The sequence below is a fragment of the Wyeomyia smithii genome, chromosome 2, assembly GCF_029784165.1.
Source record: "Wyeomyia smithii strain HCP4-BCI-WySm-NY-G18 chromosome 2, ASM2978416v1, whole genome shotgun sequence".
Lineage (NCBI taxonomy): Eukaryota > Metazoa > Arthropoda > Insecta > Diptera > Culicidae > Wyeomyia > Wyeomyia smithii.
The window spans coordinates 260,350,219-260,368,151 of record NC_073695.1 but is presented as its reverse complement, the minus strand read 5'-3'; the positions used below and the strand labels follow the sequence as shown (position 1 = coordinate 260,368,151).

Below are 17,933 nucleotides of genomic sequence, written 5' to 3'. Positions count from 1 at the left end.
CCCTCATACTCAAGACGGATGGGTCGAAGTACTCAGAAGTCTTGAAGAAGATGAGGGGGGAAACCCAGCTCAAGGATCTGGGGGCGGATGTGCGGAGTATCCGCCGATTTCGCACTGGCGAGATGATACTTGAGCTCCGGAAGGACGCCAAGAACAAGGGGGCTACCTACAAAACGGTAGCTGAAAAGGTCCTAGGGAAGGAGGTGCAAGTGCGGGCACTCACCTCAGAAGTGACTCTCCAGCTTAAAAACCTGGACGAAATCACTGAGGGGTGCGACATTGCACAAGCCCTAAAAGCGAAGTGCGGGGTGGAGGTGGCTAAGGAGTTAATCCGCCTCCGCAAAGGTCCGGCGGGGACCCAGATAGCTACCTTCCGACTACCGTCGGCGGACGCTAACCTGGCCCTGAAAGAGGGCAAGTTGAAGGTCGGCTGGTCTGTATGTCCTCTGGGCATACTACAGCAACCAGACATTTGCTTCCGGTGCTTTGAGGGCGGACATAAGTCCTGGACCTGCAAGGGGCCCGATAGGAGCCAGCTGTGCAGGCGTTGTGGAGATGCAGGCCATAAAGCAAAGGACTGTGTGGAGTCTCCCAAGTGCATGGTATGTTCCGGGAAACGGGACGCCAAACACTTTATGGGAGGCCCCAGGTGCCCAGCCGGTAAGCCGGCTGCGAAACCACGGGCGTAAGGGTGACGCAACTGAACCTGAACCATTGCTTCGCGGCTCAGCAGCTGCTACACCAAGCAGCCACTGAGTCGTTGTCGGACATCGCCGTCATATCGGATCCCTACCGCATCCCTCCCGGAAACGGTAATTGGGTTGCGGATAAGTCCAGTTTGGCGGCCATATGTACGACGAGCAAGTTCCCGGTTCAGGGGGTTGTCTCAACCTCAGAAGAAGGGTACGTAGTTGCTAAGGTAAACGGAGTGTTCTACTGCAGTTGCTATGCTCCGCCACGTTGGTCTACCGAAAGGTTCACCCAGATGGTCGACCTCCTATCCATGGAGCTAACGGGCCTAACGCCGTTGGTGGTGGCGGGCGACTTCAACGCTTGGGCTGTTGAGTGGGGAAGTCGCTTCACGAACCAGAGGGGCCAGATCCTGTTGGGGGCTTTTGCAAAGCTCAACCTAGATCTGGCCAACGTTGGGAACAAAAGTACATTTAGCAGAAATGGTGCGGAGTCGATCATCGACGTGACGTTCTCCAGCCCAGGACTGATCAAGAACTGGAGGGTAGACGATGGCTACACTAAATGCGACCACCAGGCGGTCTGTTATAGTGTAGACAACAACGAGAGGCGGCAAGCGACGGGTAGAGCCAACACTCCGACCGTTCGCGGGTGGAAGACATCGCACTTTGATGCCGAGGTATTCGAAGAGGCAATGAGAAGGGAGCGCGAGGGGGGCAGTTGGCTCCGCCCGACTGCTGACCAACTAGTTGCTATGCTATCGCGGGCGTGCGACGCCACCATGCCTAGGACTCGCCAACCTAGGAATGGAAAGCCACCGGTTTACTGGTGGACGGACGCGATAGCCGACCTTCGCAGTGCGTGCCTCCGTGCAAGACGGAGGATGCAGCGTGCGCGAAACGAAGAAGAGAGGACAGAGCGCCGCGCAGCATTCAGTTCGGCAAGATCGATGCTAAAGAGTGCGATAAAGGCCAGCAAGAGGGCCTGCTTCGATAGGCTATGTGCGAGTGCCAATACAAATCCGTGGGGTGACGCCTACAGGATCGTAATGGCCAAGACTAAAGGCGCGCTGGCGCCTGCAGAGCGATCACCAGCGATGCTGGAGCGTATCATCGAGGGACTCTTTCCACGCCACGAGCCAAGTCCTTGGCCTCCGGCAGTCGAGTCTCACGTCCGACGTTCCAGTATCTCAGACATAGACCAGAGATGGTCGGCCAACCTGCCGAGCATCCAATCCGTGAGCGACAGCCGTGTCGAGGCAGGGGAGGAGGCAAGGGTTACGAATGAGGAACTCATCGTGATCGCCAAATCCCTAAAGGTGAGCAAGGCACCGGGACCGGATGGTATCCCTAACCTGGCGATCAGGCTGGCGATAAAAACGGCCCCCGGGCTGTTCAGGGCAGTCATGCAGAGGTGCCTGGATGACTGTCTCTTTCCGGACAGGTGGAAGCGGCAGAGACTGGCCTTATTGCCGAAGGCTGGGAAACCGCCAGGGGACCCATCGGCATATAGGCCTATCTGCCTGCTGGACACCGCGGGCAAGGTGCTTGAGAGGATCATCCTCAACAGACTGGTGAGGTACACGGAGGGTGTACACGGTCTGGCAAGTAACCAGTTCGGCTTCCGGAAGGGCAGGTCCACGCTGGACGCAATCTCTTCCGTCATCAAGACGGCGGAGGTAGCAATCCAGCGCAAGAGAAGGGGAATACGCTACTGCGCAATCGTCACGCTCGACGTGAAGAATGCGTTCAATAGTGCCAGTTGGGACTCCATAGCGCTCGCGCTCAGGAGCATCCATGTACCGGTGTCGCTGTACAAGATTCTGGAAAATTATTTCCAGAATCGAGTACTTGTTTACGACACGGAGGAGGGTCAGAAGTGCGTCCCAATTACCGCAGGAGTTCCGCAAGGTTCTATCCTGGGCCCGGTGTTGTGGAATGTCATGTATGACGGAGTGTTGAAACTCAAGTTCCCTGTAGGGGTTGTGATCGTCGGCTTTGCAGACGACATAACGCTGGAGGTTTACGGCGAGTCTATCGAGGAGGTCGAGTTGACGGCCGCGCACTGTATACGCAAGGTCGAGGACTGGATGCGCTCCAGGAATCTGGAGCTCGCGCATCATAAGACGGAGGTCACGGTTGTGAACAACCGTAAATCGGAGCAACAGGCGGTGGTCAGAGTCGGAGACTGCACCATCACCTCGAAGCGATCCCTGAAGCTCTTGGGGGTTATGGTGGACGACAAGCTCACGTTCGGGAGTCACGTCGACTATGCCTGTAAGAGGGCCTCAGCGGCTATTGCAGCACTATCTCGTATGATGTCCAATAGCTCAGCGGTTTATGGCAGCAAGCGAAGACTTCTTGCCAGCGTGGTTTCGTCCATACTTAGGTATGGTGGGCCAGTGTGGTCCAGAGCGCTAGGTACTAACAGTTACCGTGGTAAACTGGAAAGTACCTACAGGCTCATGTGCCTGAGAGTTGCGAGTGCGTATCTTACGGTGTCATACGATGCAATCTGTGTCTTGTCCGGCATGATGCCTATCAGCATCGCCATCAAGGAGGACAGAGAGTGTTTCGACCAACGTGACACAAGGGGCATACGAGGTACCAGAAGGTCATTCTCGATGCTCCGCTGGCAGCGGGAATGGTCCAACTCCACAAAGGGCAGATGGACGCACCGACTCATACCGGAGATATCCGGCTGGGTCGGGAGACGACATGGTGAAGTGAACTTCCACCTGACACAAATCCTGTCAGGCCATGGTTGTTTCAGGCAATATCTGCACAGGTTCGGACACGCGGTGTCCCCCATGTGTCCCGAGTGCGTGGAGGAGGAGGAGACTGCTGAGTATGTCTTCTTCGTATGCCCCCGTTTCGCAAGAGCGAGGAGCAACATGATGGCTGTGAGCGGGCCTGGCACTGCTCCGGACAATCTAGTCCGGAGGATGTGCGACGACCCGGACATCTGGAACGCGGTCTGTGCGGCCGCCTCTCAGATTGTTCTGGAGCTGCAACGTGTGTGGCGGGTCAACCACCAACACGCCAGTGGTAGCTAATTACCAGTCTCCAGGTAGTTAGCTAGGAGGTTATAAGAGTAAAGAGGGTGCATCACGCACAAAAGCCACTCCCCGACGTAATACTTAACCGTCGTTCCGGGAAGACCAGGGCTGGAGACTGGAGGGGTTTTAGTGGGTCGGGACAGGGATCAGTAGGTGTCTGGGCGAGTGTAACTACCCCAGCATCTCTCCCCTAGTCTCATCCCCACACCCTGAGTTCTCTTCTCAGGTGTCTGTTTGCAGATTTCCCCGCCACCTTTAAAAAAAAAAAAAAAAAAAAGGCGCAAATTCCTAGACCTACAATTCTCATATAATTATTCTGTACAACTAAAGGCTTCTGAAATTTTCAATAAAATCTGTGCCGAAATCCCAAGTTACAAAACTGGTTTTATCAAAGTTTTGTATCGCTATTTTTGGCTGTATTAGGCACTATAAAACTTTGATAAAACCAATATTGTTACTCGGGATATCTACGCTCTTCTAGAAATTTTTTTTTAAGTCTGAAAGATATGTCCACCTGCTAAAAATACTCAGTTCGCGAACGCAAATTCCATTCAAATAAAAAAAATTGATATTCGATGATAGACGATAAACTTTTTTTCAAAAATTAGTCGTGATTAAAAAAAAAATACTTATAGCATAGAATGACATTATTAGCCCATATCTCAATCCTTTGTAGGGTTAAATGGAACCATAGTCATCATCTGTGCTAAGTTTTATGTTGCCTGGAATTGCACTAAAAAGTTCTGTCCAGTTAGAATCCAGAATCACTGACTGTATTGCAGCGGCACGGAAGGTGATCGCTGGCCAGGAACGAGGAAACGTTCCTGCGAAGTTTAAGTTTGCTTTTATGGACAAATTTGCCAGAAAAAAATGATGATTCGGCAAGGGATATACAGCTGCGGAGCAAAGACCAAAGTGTTCGTGACAGATAAGACGATGGACTCAAAGCTGTGCCTCAAAAATCGCGTACTACATTTCATTAAAGCCCATGAAGGTTCATTAAGCAGACAACGTGTGCAGCAGTAAAAGCGAAAATAAGCGAACTGGAAGGATAATAATGTTAAATTTATCGATATAAACATAAATCCACCCAACTTTCCGCAGTTCCGGCCCATAGAGAGATTTTGGGCAGTAATGGAGCGGAAGCTTAAGAAAAGTGGAAAAATGGCTCGGGACGCGATTCAGATTACCAAAATGTGAGATAAATTTGCCAAGGTAGTTGACTCCGGAGGTGTGCAGCGTTTGATAAGAGAAATAAAGTAGAAAAGGGTTTTTTTTAGAAACGAAGATAAATTATTTGTATTGATATTTTTTCTCTAAAGTACAGTGAATTTTCTTTGTTTTGATGTATTAACCTTTTTTGTACTTCAATCCGTTAGTGAGATACAGATTATTTTATTTTTCCGGATCCTAAATGAACATAAAAGCAAAGCCTTGGTGCTACATTCCGATTCGGAACTTGACCTTCTGTTTATTTATACACAGACTTCGCAGCCGACTGTTTAGTGTACAGGACAATTGCGGGGCTAGCGCTACGATCCTACTGACACCAACAGTCTCTCCCTTGCCGAGACTCGAACCTACGACGACTGGCTTGTCAGGCCAGCATCGTACCTCGAGACCATCTGGAAGATAAATCTAAATGAACATTGCTTCAATAAAAAATGTTAACAATGTCAAAACTATCAATAATGTCAAAAATCACATTCTGTGCCGAACACGCATCAGTATCGGATGTGTTTGGTGATCGCTCCGATAGAATATAAAACAAAAGACGCGCGAGCAAGTGTTGGCATTGTTTGCCTGGTCGAGTGAAGGTTCAAGGTCGCCCGCCTTTGTGCAACTGTTTCGCATCGTGGCTGTTTGCTGGTGCGTAAGCCGATTTGGCTGCTAAGTGATTTGTGCTACAGCAGTGGACGAGAATCTCAACACAAAGGAGGAAAAAAAAGAAGCCAACAGTTGACAGCGAGTTGTGTCGCTGTGCTGAGTTATCACACATCCGGCTCGCTGCTGGTGGCTGTTTGGAGCTGCTGTATTGGTGCTGCTGGCTGTAACGGCTGCAGCTTCGACCGTTCGGACAACCAACCCTGCTGAAAGGAGAAGTAAAGAGGTACGTGTTCTGTCGGCGCTAGATTTAGCGCGATGGATGTAGATCCCTCGCCTCGCGTGCCACCATCCCCGAACTCTTCCGACCCTGTCCCTCCTGCCAACCCTTCCTCTGTTAATTCTCCAGTCCCCCCTCGTCCGGCTTTACCCGGACGGATCTCAGGGCAGCTTTACTGTTTTCTTTCGGCCAAAAGCAGGACCGAAATCGAAACCGTTAAACATCCTTCAGATTTCGAAAGACCTGACCTGACAGAGATAAAATCAAGCGTTCACTTAAGGAGCGTTCAAAGCGATCTTACGCTGAGATGCTGAAGAAGACCGTGACCACTTCTACCATAACATCGAACCCCTTTGATCTGTTGTCCTCTGATGAAACCGATTCTGACGATTCACCAGCGGGAACAACTTATGCCAATCCTGGGGCGTCTAGAAAGAGGAAAAATATTTCCTCTCCCAAACTTCCCCGAAAAGGTCCTTATATTTCCCAAAGTGAAATGAAAGTTACAAACAAACCAAACAGTGCTGCGGAAAAACCGAAGCAAACTCCTCCTGGGCTTGCAAATTTAAACTCCCAGAAGGAGTTCCCAGCACTGCCAGGAACATCTAAAACCCCAGTTGCTCCTTTTGCACTCCCAGTTGATGAAACAAACTCTGGATTAGTGAAATTTTCTGACATTGTGGACTGGATTTTGAAAATTTCAATGTACCCGATCCAATTAAAATTTTTCTTACAGCATTCCTCCCAACAGTTAGATCATTTTTGAGGCAGTTGACTGCCCAATGGCCCCTCCTTGCAGCGATTGTATCCTTCGATGCCTAATTCATCTGCGTATACGAAGGATTCTATCTCTGTCTTACAGTGGAATTGTAGAAGTATTTTACCAAAAATTGATTCACTTAAAGTTTTGATAAATAAAAACAAATGCGATGCATTTTCCCTTTGTGAAACTTGGCTTACTTCAAATATTGATCTCAACTTCCATGATTTTAATATTATTCACCTTGATCGAGACACCCCATATGGAGGAGTACTTTTAGGGATTAAAAAGTGCTATTCTTTCTATCGTATCAACCTCCCCTCGATTCCAGGCATCGAAGTTGTCGCATGTCAAATGACAATACAAGGTAAAGAGCTTTGTATTGCCTCAATATATATTCTTCCCAGAGCACAGGTTGGGCAACGGTTGCTCTTTGATTCAATAGAACTACTTCCCTCGCCACGTTTGATTTTGGGAGACTTCAACTCTCATGGTGTGGCTTGGGGTTCCCCCTACAATGATAACCGCTCCTCTTTAATCTATAACCTTTGCGATGACTTCGACATGACTATTTTGAACAACGGTGAAATGACACGTATCCCGAAACCTCCAGCGCGCCCAAGCGCTTTGGATCTATCCTTATGTTCGACGTCGCTACGGTTGGATTGCACATGGAAGGTAATCCTCGATCCTCACGGTAGCGACCATCTGCCTATTCTTATTTCAATTACTAACGGTTCAACTCACATGCGACCAATTGACATTCCGTATGACCTCACACGGAATGTCGATTGGAAGTTATACGAGGAAATGATTTCAAAAGCGGTCGAGTCGATTCAACATCACCCACCACTTGAAGAATACAACCTCCTCACGGGCTTAATCCTCGACGCCGCGTTGCAAGCCCAAACGAAGAAATATCCCGGCGTAACGATCAAAGAGCGGCCTCCAGCTCCGTGGTGGTACAAAGAGTGCTCCGATGTCTACACGCAAAGATCCGACGCGTTTTTGGCCTTCCAGAAGGGAGGTATACCCGACGACTATATACGGTATTCGGAGCTTAATACCAAGCTTAAAAGCCTGGCTAAAGCAAAGAAACGCGGATATTGGCGTCGGTTCGTGAACGAGACGTCGAGGGAGGCATCGATGAGCACTCTTTGGAACACAGCCCGAAGAATGCGGAATCGCGTAACGGTCAACGAAAGCGAGGAGTCTTCAAGTCGGTGGATATTTGATTTTGCCAGGAAAGTATGTCCGGACTCTGTTCCTGCGCAAAACTTTGTTCGCGATACGTCTCCGGGTCACGACGCGATAGAATCACCTTTTACGATGGCAGAATTTTCAGTTGCCCTCCTGTCCTGTAACAATAACGCACCTGGGTTAGATAGAATCAAATTCAACTTGTTGAAGAATCTACCCGGCAATGCCAAGAGGCGCTTGTTGAACTTGTTCAATAAGTTCCTGGAGCAAAACATTGTACCGCAGGATTGGAGGCAAGTGAAGGTGATCGCCATCCAAAAACCAGGGAAACCAGCTTCTGATCACAACTCTTATAGGCCGATTGCAATGCTATCCTGTATCCGGAAATTGATGGAAAAAATGATACTCCGTCGTTTAGACCATTGGGTCGAATCAAATGGTCTACTATCAGCTTCCGCCGTGCCAAAGGGACGAAGGATTGTCTTGCGTTGCTTTCAACAGATATTCAGCTGGCGTATGCTCGCAAAGAACAAATGGCGTCTGCGTTCTTGGACATTAAGGGGGCTTTTGATTCCGTTTCTGTTGACATTCTTTCGGGTAAACTTCACCGACAAGGATTTTCTCCAATTTTGAACAATTTTTTGCACAATTTGCTGTCCGAAAAGCACATGCATTTTACGCACGGCGATTTGGCAACTTTTCGCATTAGCTATGGGTTTTCCCCAGGGCTCATGTTTAAGCCCCCTTCTTTACAACTTTTATGTAAATGACATCGACGAATGTCTGGCAAATTCATGCACGATAAGACAACTTGCAGACGACAGTGTAATCTCTGTTACAGGAGCCAAAGCTGCCGATTTGCAAGGACCATTGCAAGATACCTTGGACAATTTGTCTGCTTGGGCTTTACAGCTAGGTATCGAATTCTCTCCGGAGAAGACTGAGATAGTAGTTTTTTCTAGGAATTAATGGGTAAAACGATTTCTCAGGTTTTGGTACACAAATATCTTGGTGTCTGGTTCGACTCTAAAGGCACCTGAGGTTGTCACGTTAGGTATCTGACGAAAAAATGTCAACAAAGAGTAAATTTCCTTCGTACAATAACCGGACAATGGTGGGGAGCCCACCCAGGAGACCTTATAAGGCTTTACCAAACAACGATATTGTCTGTCATTGAGTACGGGTGTTTCTGCTTCCGCTCCGCAGCAAACACACATTTGATCAAACTGGAGCGAATACAATATCGTTGTTTGCGTATCGCCTTGGGTTGCATGCAGTCGACCCATACGATGAGTTTGGAGGTCTTAGCTGGAGTACTACCATTGAAAAACCGCTTCTGGAGCCTGTCTTCTCGCATTCTTATCAAATGTGAGGTCTTGAACCGTCCTGTGATTGAAAATTTTGAAAGGTTAATCAAACTTAATTCTCAAACCCGTTTTATGACATTGTATTTCAATCACATGTCCCATAATATTAACCCTTCTTCGAATATTCCAAATCGTGTCGACTTATCAAATACTTCTGATTCTACTGTGTTTTTCGATACATCCATGATAGAAGAAACTCGTGGAATCCCGGATCATTTGCGCGTGCAGCAGATCCCCAAAATTTTTTCCAATAAATATCGAAACATCAACTGCGACAATATGTTCTACACTGACGAATCACTTCTTGATGGGTCCACTGGCTTCGGTATTTTCAATAACAATTTAACCGTCTCCCATAAGCTTGATAATCCTGCTTCTGTTTACGTCGCAGAATTGGCTGCAATTCAGTACACCCTAGGGATTATCGAAAAAATGCCCACGGACCATTATTTCATCTTTACGGACAGTCTCAGTTCTATTGAGGCTCTCCGATCGATGATGGATGTAAGGCACTCTCCGTATTTCCTAGGGAAAAAACGGGAACATCTGAGTGCTTTATCCGAAAAATCGTATCAGATTACCTTAGCGTGGGTCCCTTCTCACTGCTCGATACCGGGCAATGAGAAAGCGGACTCTTTGGCTAAGGTGGGCGCAACAAACGGTGGAATTTATGAAAGACCAATTGCCTTTAATGAATTTTTCTCATTTGTACGTCAGAATACAATCATCGGTTGGCAAAATGCTTGGACCAGAGGGGAACTGGGAAGGTGGTTACATTTCATAATCCCCAAGGTGTCGATGAACCCGTGGTTCAAGGGGTTGGATGTAGGTCGGGATTTCATTTGCGTGATGTCCCGGCTTATGTCCAATCACTATAGATTTGACGCGCTCCTCCGTCGTGTTGGGCTCGGGGAAAGTGGTATCTGTGCCTGTGGTGAAGGTTATCACGACATAGAGCAAGTGGTTTGGTCATGCCCTGTACACCGTGACGCCAGGTCTAAATTAATAGCTTCCCTGCAGGCCGAAGGTAGCAGTCGGCTGTTCCTGTTCGTGATGTCTTGGCGAGCCGTGACCTATCCTACATGTCCCTTATATACGTTTTCCTGAAATCCATCCACGCCCCAGTTTAGTCCTACCCCCTTCCGCCTGCATCCAGCCCAACGACAAGAACACGTTAAGATTAGCAAGAATGTTAAATGTTTAATATGCTAAAAACGGCAAGAATGTCAATGTTTAATATGCTAAAAATGTTACCGAATTTTGAAAATGTTGCAAATACTGAAAGATTTAAGAAAAAGCTCAAAAAGTTTATACATATTAAGATACTAAAGTTTTTCAAAATTTCAATCTTCAAGGGCGGAAAATGTCTAAAATTTTGTATATGTTCAAAAAGTACAGCCTCAAATACCTAAAATGCCTAATATGTAATATGTCAAATATGTAAAAATTGTTGGTATGTATTTCAAAATAACTCAAAAATGTCCTAAACATGTTGAAAATGTTAAAAATGTTAGAACCGTTAACATGCTCAAATTTATGGAAATGTATGAAAACCCCAGATCCGGAAACAGCAATCAGACCCGCACGATACTCTCAAGGCTCGAGGGAGACAACCCAATATGCCAGTCCGTAATATCTTGGCCCAGCAGCGGAACATGTGCCTACCTATGGCAATGAAAACCATCATACAGTAAACCAGTGCTTTTAATGCAAAATATTATAGCTTTAAGTTACATTTAGTTTCAGCTCGTAGTCGGCAGCGAGGATAAAAAATTTGCTTTTAGTTATTAAGATACTTTAGAAAGTAAGCTACCAGATATAATTGGCGCCGTTAAACATTAAATTGTATTTAAGCCGTGTCAAATAAATTATAGATGAACAAAAAAAAATGTCAAAAATGTTGAAATGAAAAATAATAAATATGATGAATTTCACGCCAAATCGACTAGAATTGAATGAAACTTTGTGTAGGTATGAAGACCTTACTCAACAAAGTAACTTTGGATACCTTTTTTCGAAAATGTATCAAGACTAAAATTTGAAAAGGTCTGAAGTTTTCAAAACTATTTTTAATTAACATGTCTAAGCGATGAGAAATGTTCGAGAAGAAATTTCAAGGGCTTTTAGATTTTCTGAATTTTCATATTAAAATATTGAAAATATCGAATTTTAGAAAATATTAAAACTTATTAAAATTCGATGATTTTTAAATATGTAAAAATGCAACTTAATTGTGTATCTAGTAAACCTTAACTTGAAGAAATTTAAAATTTAAAATGATTTTTTTAAATCAATTTATATTTCTGGAATCATTTTTTTCTCAACGCAGGATCTCAAATTTAATTTAGCAAAAATTATGAAAGTTGAAAGTTTCGGAAGGTCATCTCTTCTTTTCTTTAACATTTGCCGTTATTTAGATGTATCGAATAAAGAAAACCTCAAAATTTCCAACTTTTTCAAATATAAGTCTAATTAAATTTTCGAGAAAAGTTAGCACAGTTGCTAACTTCAATAAAGCCTTCACACCCATAAAACTTCATTCAGTTCTGAGAAGGTTCTGTCCAGGCATTTCATCTCCCTTCTGAGCGCTGCAATTTGTTGCACCACACATTTTGCTTCTACTTCGTACTGTGTTTCTGCTGCTCAAATAAATATACTTGTTGCTAACACCACAGTTGAACGAAACAAGAGTGGTGAATCCCTCTAGTGAGAAAACACAGAAGTACAACGCGGTGTGCCCTTAGAGATGAATTCAATAGCAGTCGAAGAAAAAACATGCGTGACGGAAGGCTTGATTTTTCGAAAGCAAATAACGCAATCTAATTTCCGATATAGATACTCCCCTTATTTGATACATGCTTAGAGACACGCAGTTAAGTTATTGAGCGTCCTTTAGTGTGAGAAAGCTTGACAAAAATGTAGAAGTTATCCGGTACATTTAATGTGTCAATTACGTTAAATGTATCAGTTTTATAAAAATTTCAATATTGTTGAAACGGTAAAATATAATATAGTATGTCGAAAATGTTGGATATGTCAAAATGAGTCAAATACATCAGAAAAAGTCTAAAATTGTTACAAATGTTAAACATGTTATAAATGATTATGAAAATGACCAAAGTGTCAATATGTAAAAAATAACACAAAAAATAGAAAATATCATGTAAGTAATCGAAAAAATACTAAAATATAAAAATGCTCAAAATGTTACATGAAGTCTACACAAAATGCAAAAATGTTGAAAACGGCAAGAATGTTAAATGTTTAATATGCTAAAAATGTTACCGAATTTTGAAAATGTTGCAAATACTGAAAGATTTAAGAAAAAGCTCAAAAAGTTTATACATATTAAGATACTAAAGTTTTTCAAAATTTCAATCTTCAAGTGCGGAAAATGTCTAAAATTTTGTATATGTTCAAAAAGTACAGCCGCAAATACCTAAAATGCCTAATATGTAATATGTCAAATTGGTATGTATTTCAAAATAACTCAAAAATGTCCGAAATATGTTGAAAATGTTAAAAATGTTAGAACCGTTAACATGCTCAAATTTATAGAAATGTTTGTAGGTTGAACATGTGTAAAATGTTGTTTGCATACACTAGGTGCTTCAAAATTCACAGGAATGAATAAAAAGCCATAATCTAATCATTCTTATTTTAAGCTTTAAGGCCGCATTTTTTTTCTTTTGTCGATCGGTGAAAATATGTAAAATTATGGAATTTGAATAATAAACTTCTCACGTGGACATATTTCGGACCTTCTAGGCTGTCCACGTGAATGAACAAAGGTGGAATGTAATTATACATTTGCTGAAAGTGTAGCAAGAGCATAAACAACTTCAGTATAATAGTGCAATTCAGACTTAATCCAGAACGCACATGAGCTGCCATAACCACAATCGTTCAAATAGATGTGCGGCAGTTTCAAATAGCACACACAGTTCATAACTCATCACTTCCGAGTGATATGCAGGAATTGCCTTAAGAGGCTTATAGCTTGAAGCTATCAGGCTGTGCACGCTAGTTTAGCAATGATAACATCCATACATCGACGATGTTCGCTCAGCTGATGACGATAGAAGAGCATACTTTCCGTTGATATATCATTATTTGTCATTGGATTGAAATCAAGTGAAACAACTGACGATTGAACGAGCTGAACCCGATGATCCAGGTTGTGTACAAGTTGTATCCAATTTCCGGACCAGTTTTTTCTTCCAGAGAAAGTGTCGAAAGGAAATTTAATATCCCAAACGTGATAAACCATACCAAGCGTAGTCACACCGCTATTTCATGCGTCGAAACCTGAAAACACCCGAAAAATCGCATCAAAAACGCTCTTTACCTGTTGCCATAAGTAGTGACAACTGTAAGGTGGTAAAACGAGGGCGAACAATGTTTGGTATTTGGCGATGACAACATCTTTACCCAATTTCCTGACTTTTCCCATTCGATGTACCTGCTGCTGGCGTTGAGGCGAACAGAAAGGCTCACGGCTATGAGAGCAGCGAATATGAACAGGTGAGATATAAATTTCTTTTTCTTCATCCATTAGCTCCCAAGTGTTATGATTCTAACCGGTCACGGAATAATAGATCTGAACTCTATTATAGCACAATATGACCTATCATAAACAGATATTAATGAATATGTCTCTAAAGACGTAATCAAAAAGTAAAAATTTTCACCAATAAATGATATATCTCCGTGATTTCAATCCGTCTGAAACTTTATTCAAAAACTCACTAGAATATCCCAAGTGGATCGAAATATTCAAAACCCTCTGTTCACTTCGAACAGGGACAAATTGTGGCGCCCGGTAATAAATGGCTATCGAGCATTGCGAGCATGAGTTGAAGAATTTTTTTTCACCTCTGCAAATCTGGTGGTGAAACTCAGTCCCAAACACAGAAACCCAATTTGACAGCAAAGGGGAAAAGATACAGTCGGCAAAACTTTTGCCCGCCAGAAATAAGTGGAATAAAATAAAGTTTCCGGCTCCTGTGTGCAACCCGGTCACATATCCGAAAATCGGCCAAATCACAGTTGCGCTCGGACAGCACCCGACATATGCGCGCGTTCCAGCCGGTGCCGCTGCTTGTTTCGTTCGGGGTGGTGCACAACGAAGCTTAACTTGCTTTTTTTCCTGTTGGAGCAGAACTTTCGCCACAATTTCTACAACTCCATCGCGCAAGAATCCCACAGCCACACAAAATTTTTCGAGAGGTGAAAACTTTCGAACTCGTAAGTTGAAAACTTTCCGCTGCGGGTCGAGGGTGGAATGGATAAACAAACAAGTAAAACCGTTACCAGCGCTAGAGAGCTCTGTCGGAACGGGAGAACGATGTTCAAACTGTCCCGAGGGGGGAATGTTAAGAAATTCGGTACTGATTCAAATCTAACTTACCTCAAACGTAGTGAAAACTATTTTCTCGATGGAACTAAAGTAACGCTCCCAAAGCACTTGTGTTTGCTGGCGTAAGGCTAGGATGCGGCTGGTGGAGATCGAACGTACAATATCCGGCACCTGTGGACGAGAGGAAAGGAAAGAGTGAGATAAAACTTGCCAGGATCAAAGTGATGTGTTGATTAAGCAATGTGATACAGAAAAAAAGGTAGATGGTATCGTCGTGTGGACATACTTTACTGAATACTTTTTAAACTTTTGTTGTCCTAGTTGTACTGCTCTATTTTGAACAACTCAAACCATGAATAACTCAAAGAAAAATGATTTTTTTCTTTGCAGACTAAACATGATTTGCGACTTTTATTCAGAAGATTTTCTTGATACAACGAGTTGTGCATCATTATCCTTTACGACCGAGCCCACACAATTGAGTAGGTAAAAATGACGAATAACGAAATTTGAAAAATCTATACTGAGGGTCTTAGCAGAATGATTTAAGTCGAAATATATATTTGCGCGGACTGAATTTCAATATTTATTTCCCAAATTTCTAGTAGAGTCTAACGGAAACTGATAATTCTTTCTTTTGATTTCCAGATAACGAAACCTAAATCCAAACAATTCTTGTATAAAAACACTTGCTTGCTCTGTTTTTTTTTTATATTTCGTAGCAGCTGCGATGTTGACACTGTGAGCAATAAAACAATGAATGGGACGTTCAAAAAGCGAGAAAGAAGGTTTTGTTTAGATCACCTTCTACCTACGCAATTATATGGGCCCGGTCGGAGAAGGTTATGCGTCTTTAAAAAAATCTCTGACACAAAAGAGAATTTTGTATGATTTAACAAAAAGAACCGCTATATTTTATTATTTTTGGTTAACTATTTATAGATTATAGTTTTGTTATTTTGTATTTGAAAATGTTACAATATATCAATACTTGTTAACTTTTAATAAAAAATCGAGGTCAGTGGGTGAAGATGAGGGTGTCCCAAAATAAATCGATGTTGAAAAAGTCAAGGTGCTCAGCCCTAAATTGAAAGATAGTGTTATTTATAGCATTTTTGTAGAACATTTCGACTTGCTTAAAAATTGTTCTCAGGTTGCCCAAACGTGATTTAAGAAAATATGACTTATTAAACCTACAAACCCACTCTGTTCATTCTGTTCGATTTCTAAATTTTTCCATATATTTTTTTATTTTTGTGGGATTGTTTTTGAATATTTTGCATGGTTCAGTTCAGCATTGCATTTAGTTTTTTGACTCCCAGAGCCCATTGAACGTCACAGAAAAATTAATTTTTATAATAATTTCTAGATAAAACCCTTCAAAACACAAATAAAAAAAAATTTTGATCAAGAACTGAAATTTTCATTGCAAAGCGGGATTTACGACGAAAATTTACATGGAAAAAGATACTTGATAACTTATCGGGGAGCTGAGATATTGGCATTTTTATATATGATAGAAAACTATGCATTTTAACAAATATGTTCAGTTACTGTTTTATTTTGGGAAACAAAAATAACAATGTTCAGAAAACAAATGCGTTTTTGGATGGCTAGTAACTAAGTAGAAGGTTTAAAAATTCGGAAAAATCTGCGAAAAAAAGTTAGAACGAAAATTGTGGTTTTCAGTGTCTTTTAATTTCCTCCGTGAACAGCGGTGTCAAAATCTAGTGGTTCCAGCTAACAGTACATCCGGTTACGCCAATTTGCTGTTTGTGGCTGGTGTGGTCAATTGGAACGCTCTTCCAAACTCTGTAAAGCGTGAACCGTCAGAAGCATTTTTAGGAGGGGCTTACTAGAGTATTGTAACAGATAGTAATAGCAAATAAGAATAATTATAATAACCTGTGAAAAACAAACGCTGACATTCCGGAGATAGCATTTAAAAAGGCTCGCCTTACTCTATCAGACAATGAATAAACTAAACTAAACTAATCTAATAGAAAACTCAATGTTGCACGTAATATGTAAGAGATAGAATGATAGAAACATTATGTCTTCAGTAAAGTTTCTTGTTTTAGGATAACCTAAAACTTTGTCGAAGACACCTTGTCTCTATCTTATTCTGATTAAAAAGTAAATTAATCATCTCACTCATTGGTGGATTAATCACAAATCTTTCTACATTCAAAGATGCAGTTTTGAATATACTTAAACTTCTCCGAACATACCTCATGGCTATAATCAACATTTGAATCACTATTTAGGAAATTATTCGCACAAATGGCAAAATAAAACACTGTGCAATGGAGATATTGAGCTTTAGTGGCATTTTTGACAAAATGCATAGTTTTCCATCACATGTAAAAACGCCAATATCTCAGCCCCCCGATAAGATATCAAGGATCTTTTTCATGTAAATGTTCATCTTGAATCCTGCTTAGCAGTAAACATTTCAGTTTTTGATCAAAAAAATTTTTCATATGTGGTTTGAAGGGTTTTATCTAAAAACCATGAGAAAAATTAACTTTTTTTGTGATGTTCAATTGGCTCTGTGTCAAATAATTGAATGCGATGCTGAACCAAACCATGCAAAATATTCAAAAACAACCCCACAAAAAAAAAAAAAATATATGGAAAAATTTGGGAGTCGAACAGATTTGAAAAATGTGCAGAACAGTGGTTTTGTAGCTTGAAATAGTAATTTTTTCATAAATCACGTTTGGGCAACCTGAAAACGATTTCTTAGAAAGCCAAAATGTTCTACAAAAATGCTATAAATAACATTGTCTTTCAATTTAGGGCTAAGCACCTTGACTTTTTAAACATCGATTTTTTTTGGGACAGCCTAGTGAAGATCCTATACTATCATAAAACCTTGACGACTCAGAAAACGACTTTTCACTATACTGCAGTTCTACCAATAATTGTCCCGTGTTTCTAACTCCATAGAAGCTGGAACAACTAAGCGTAGAATAGCAGAATAAGTTGATATAGGTTTCAACGACTTCAAAGTATTAAGCATTTTTTAGGATTTTGGTGTCGGTTGACCATCGAATTAAAAAGGTATCAACTCTTTAAGTAGTATGATCAATTGATCGCTTCCTTATATAGTAAACCGAACAATTCACCAGAACAAAATGCTGACACAGAAAACAGTGGGAGAAACAACTACGACCGCATGGCAGCCAAATGAGAAGGCAGCGAAATTGAAAAACGGTAAGGTTTTGAAGCCACGAAATAAAAATTTAGAAATAGACAGGGAAAAATTGAGAAAAAAAAATTTTTTTCTAGAATTTGTCAAGTAATAAATCAAACAATAAAATATAAAATCAATCTCGCACCAGACTTGAATCATATTTTCTCCGCACCTACGGGGAATCATGTATAACAAG

General features: G+C 42.3%; 1 protein-coding gene across 1 annotated transcript in view; it reads right to left on the bottom strand.

The window, feature by feature from the left end:
• LOC129724882 (exostosin-1) overlaps positions 1 to 17,933 on the bottom strand; it is a 383,585-nt gene that overhangs the window by 38,898 nt on the left and 326,754 nt on the right. Inside the window, exon 5 of the mRNA XM_055680159.1 lies at positions 14,590 to 14,709. Within this exon, the coding sequence (XP_055536134.1) occupies positions 14,590 to 14,709 (120 nt within the window). The remainder of the gene's footprint in view (positions 1 to 14,589; positions 14,710 to 17,933) is intronic.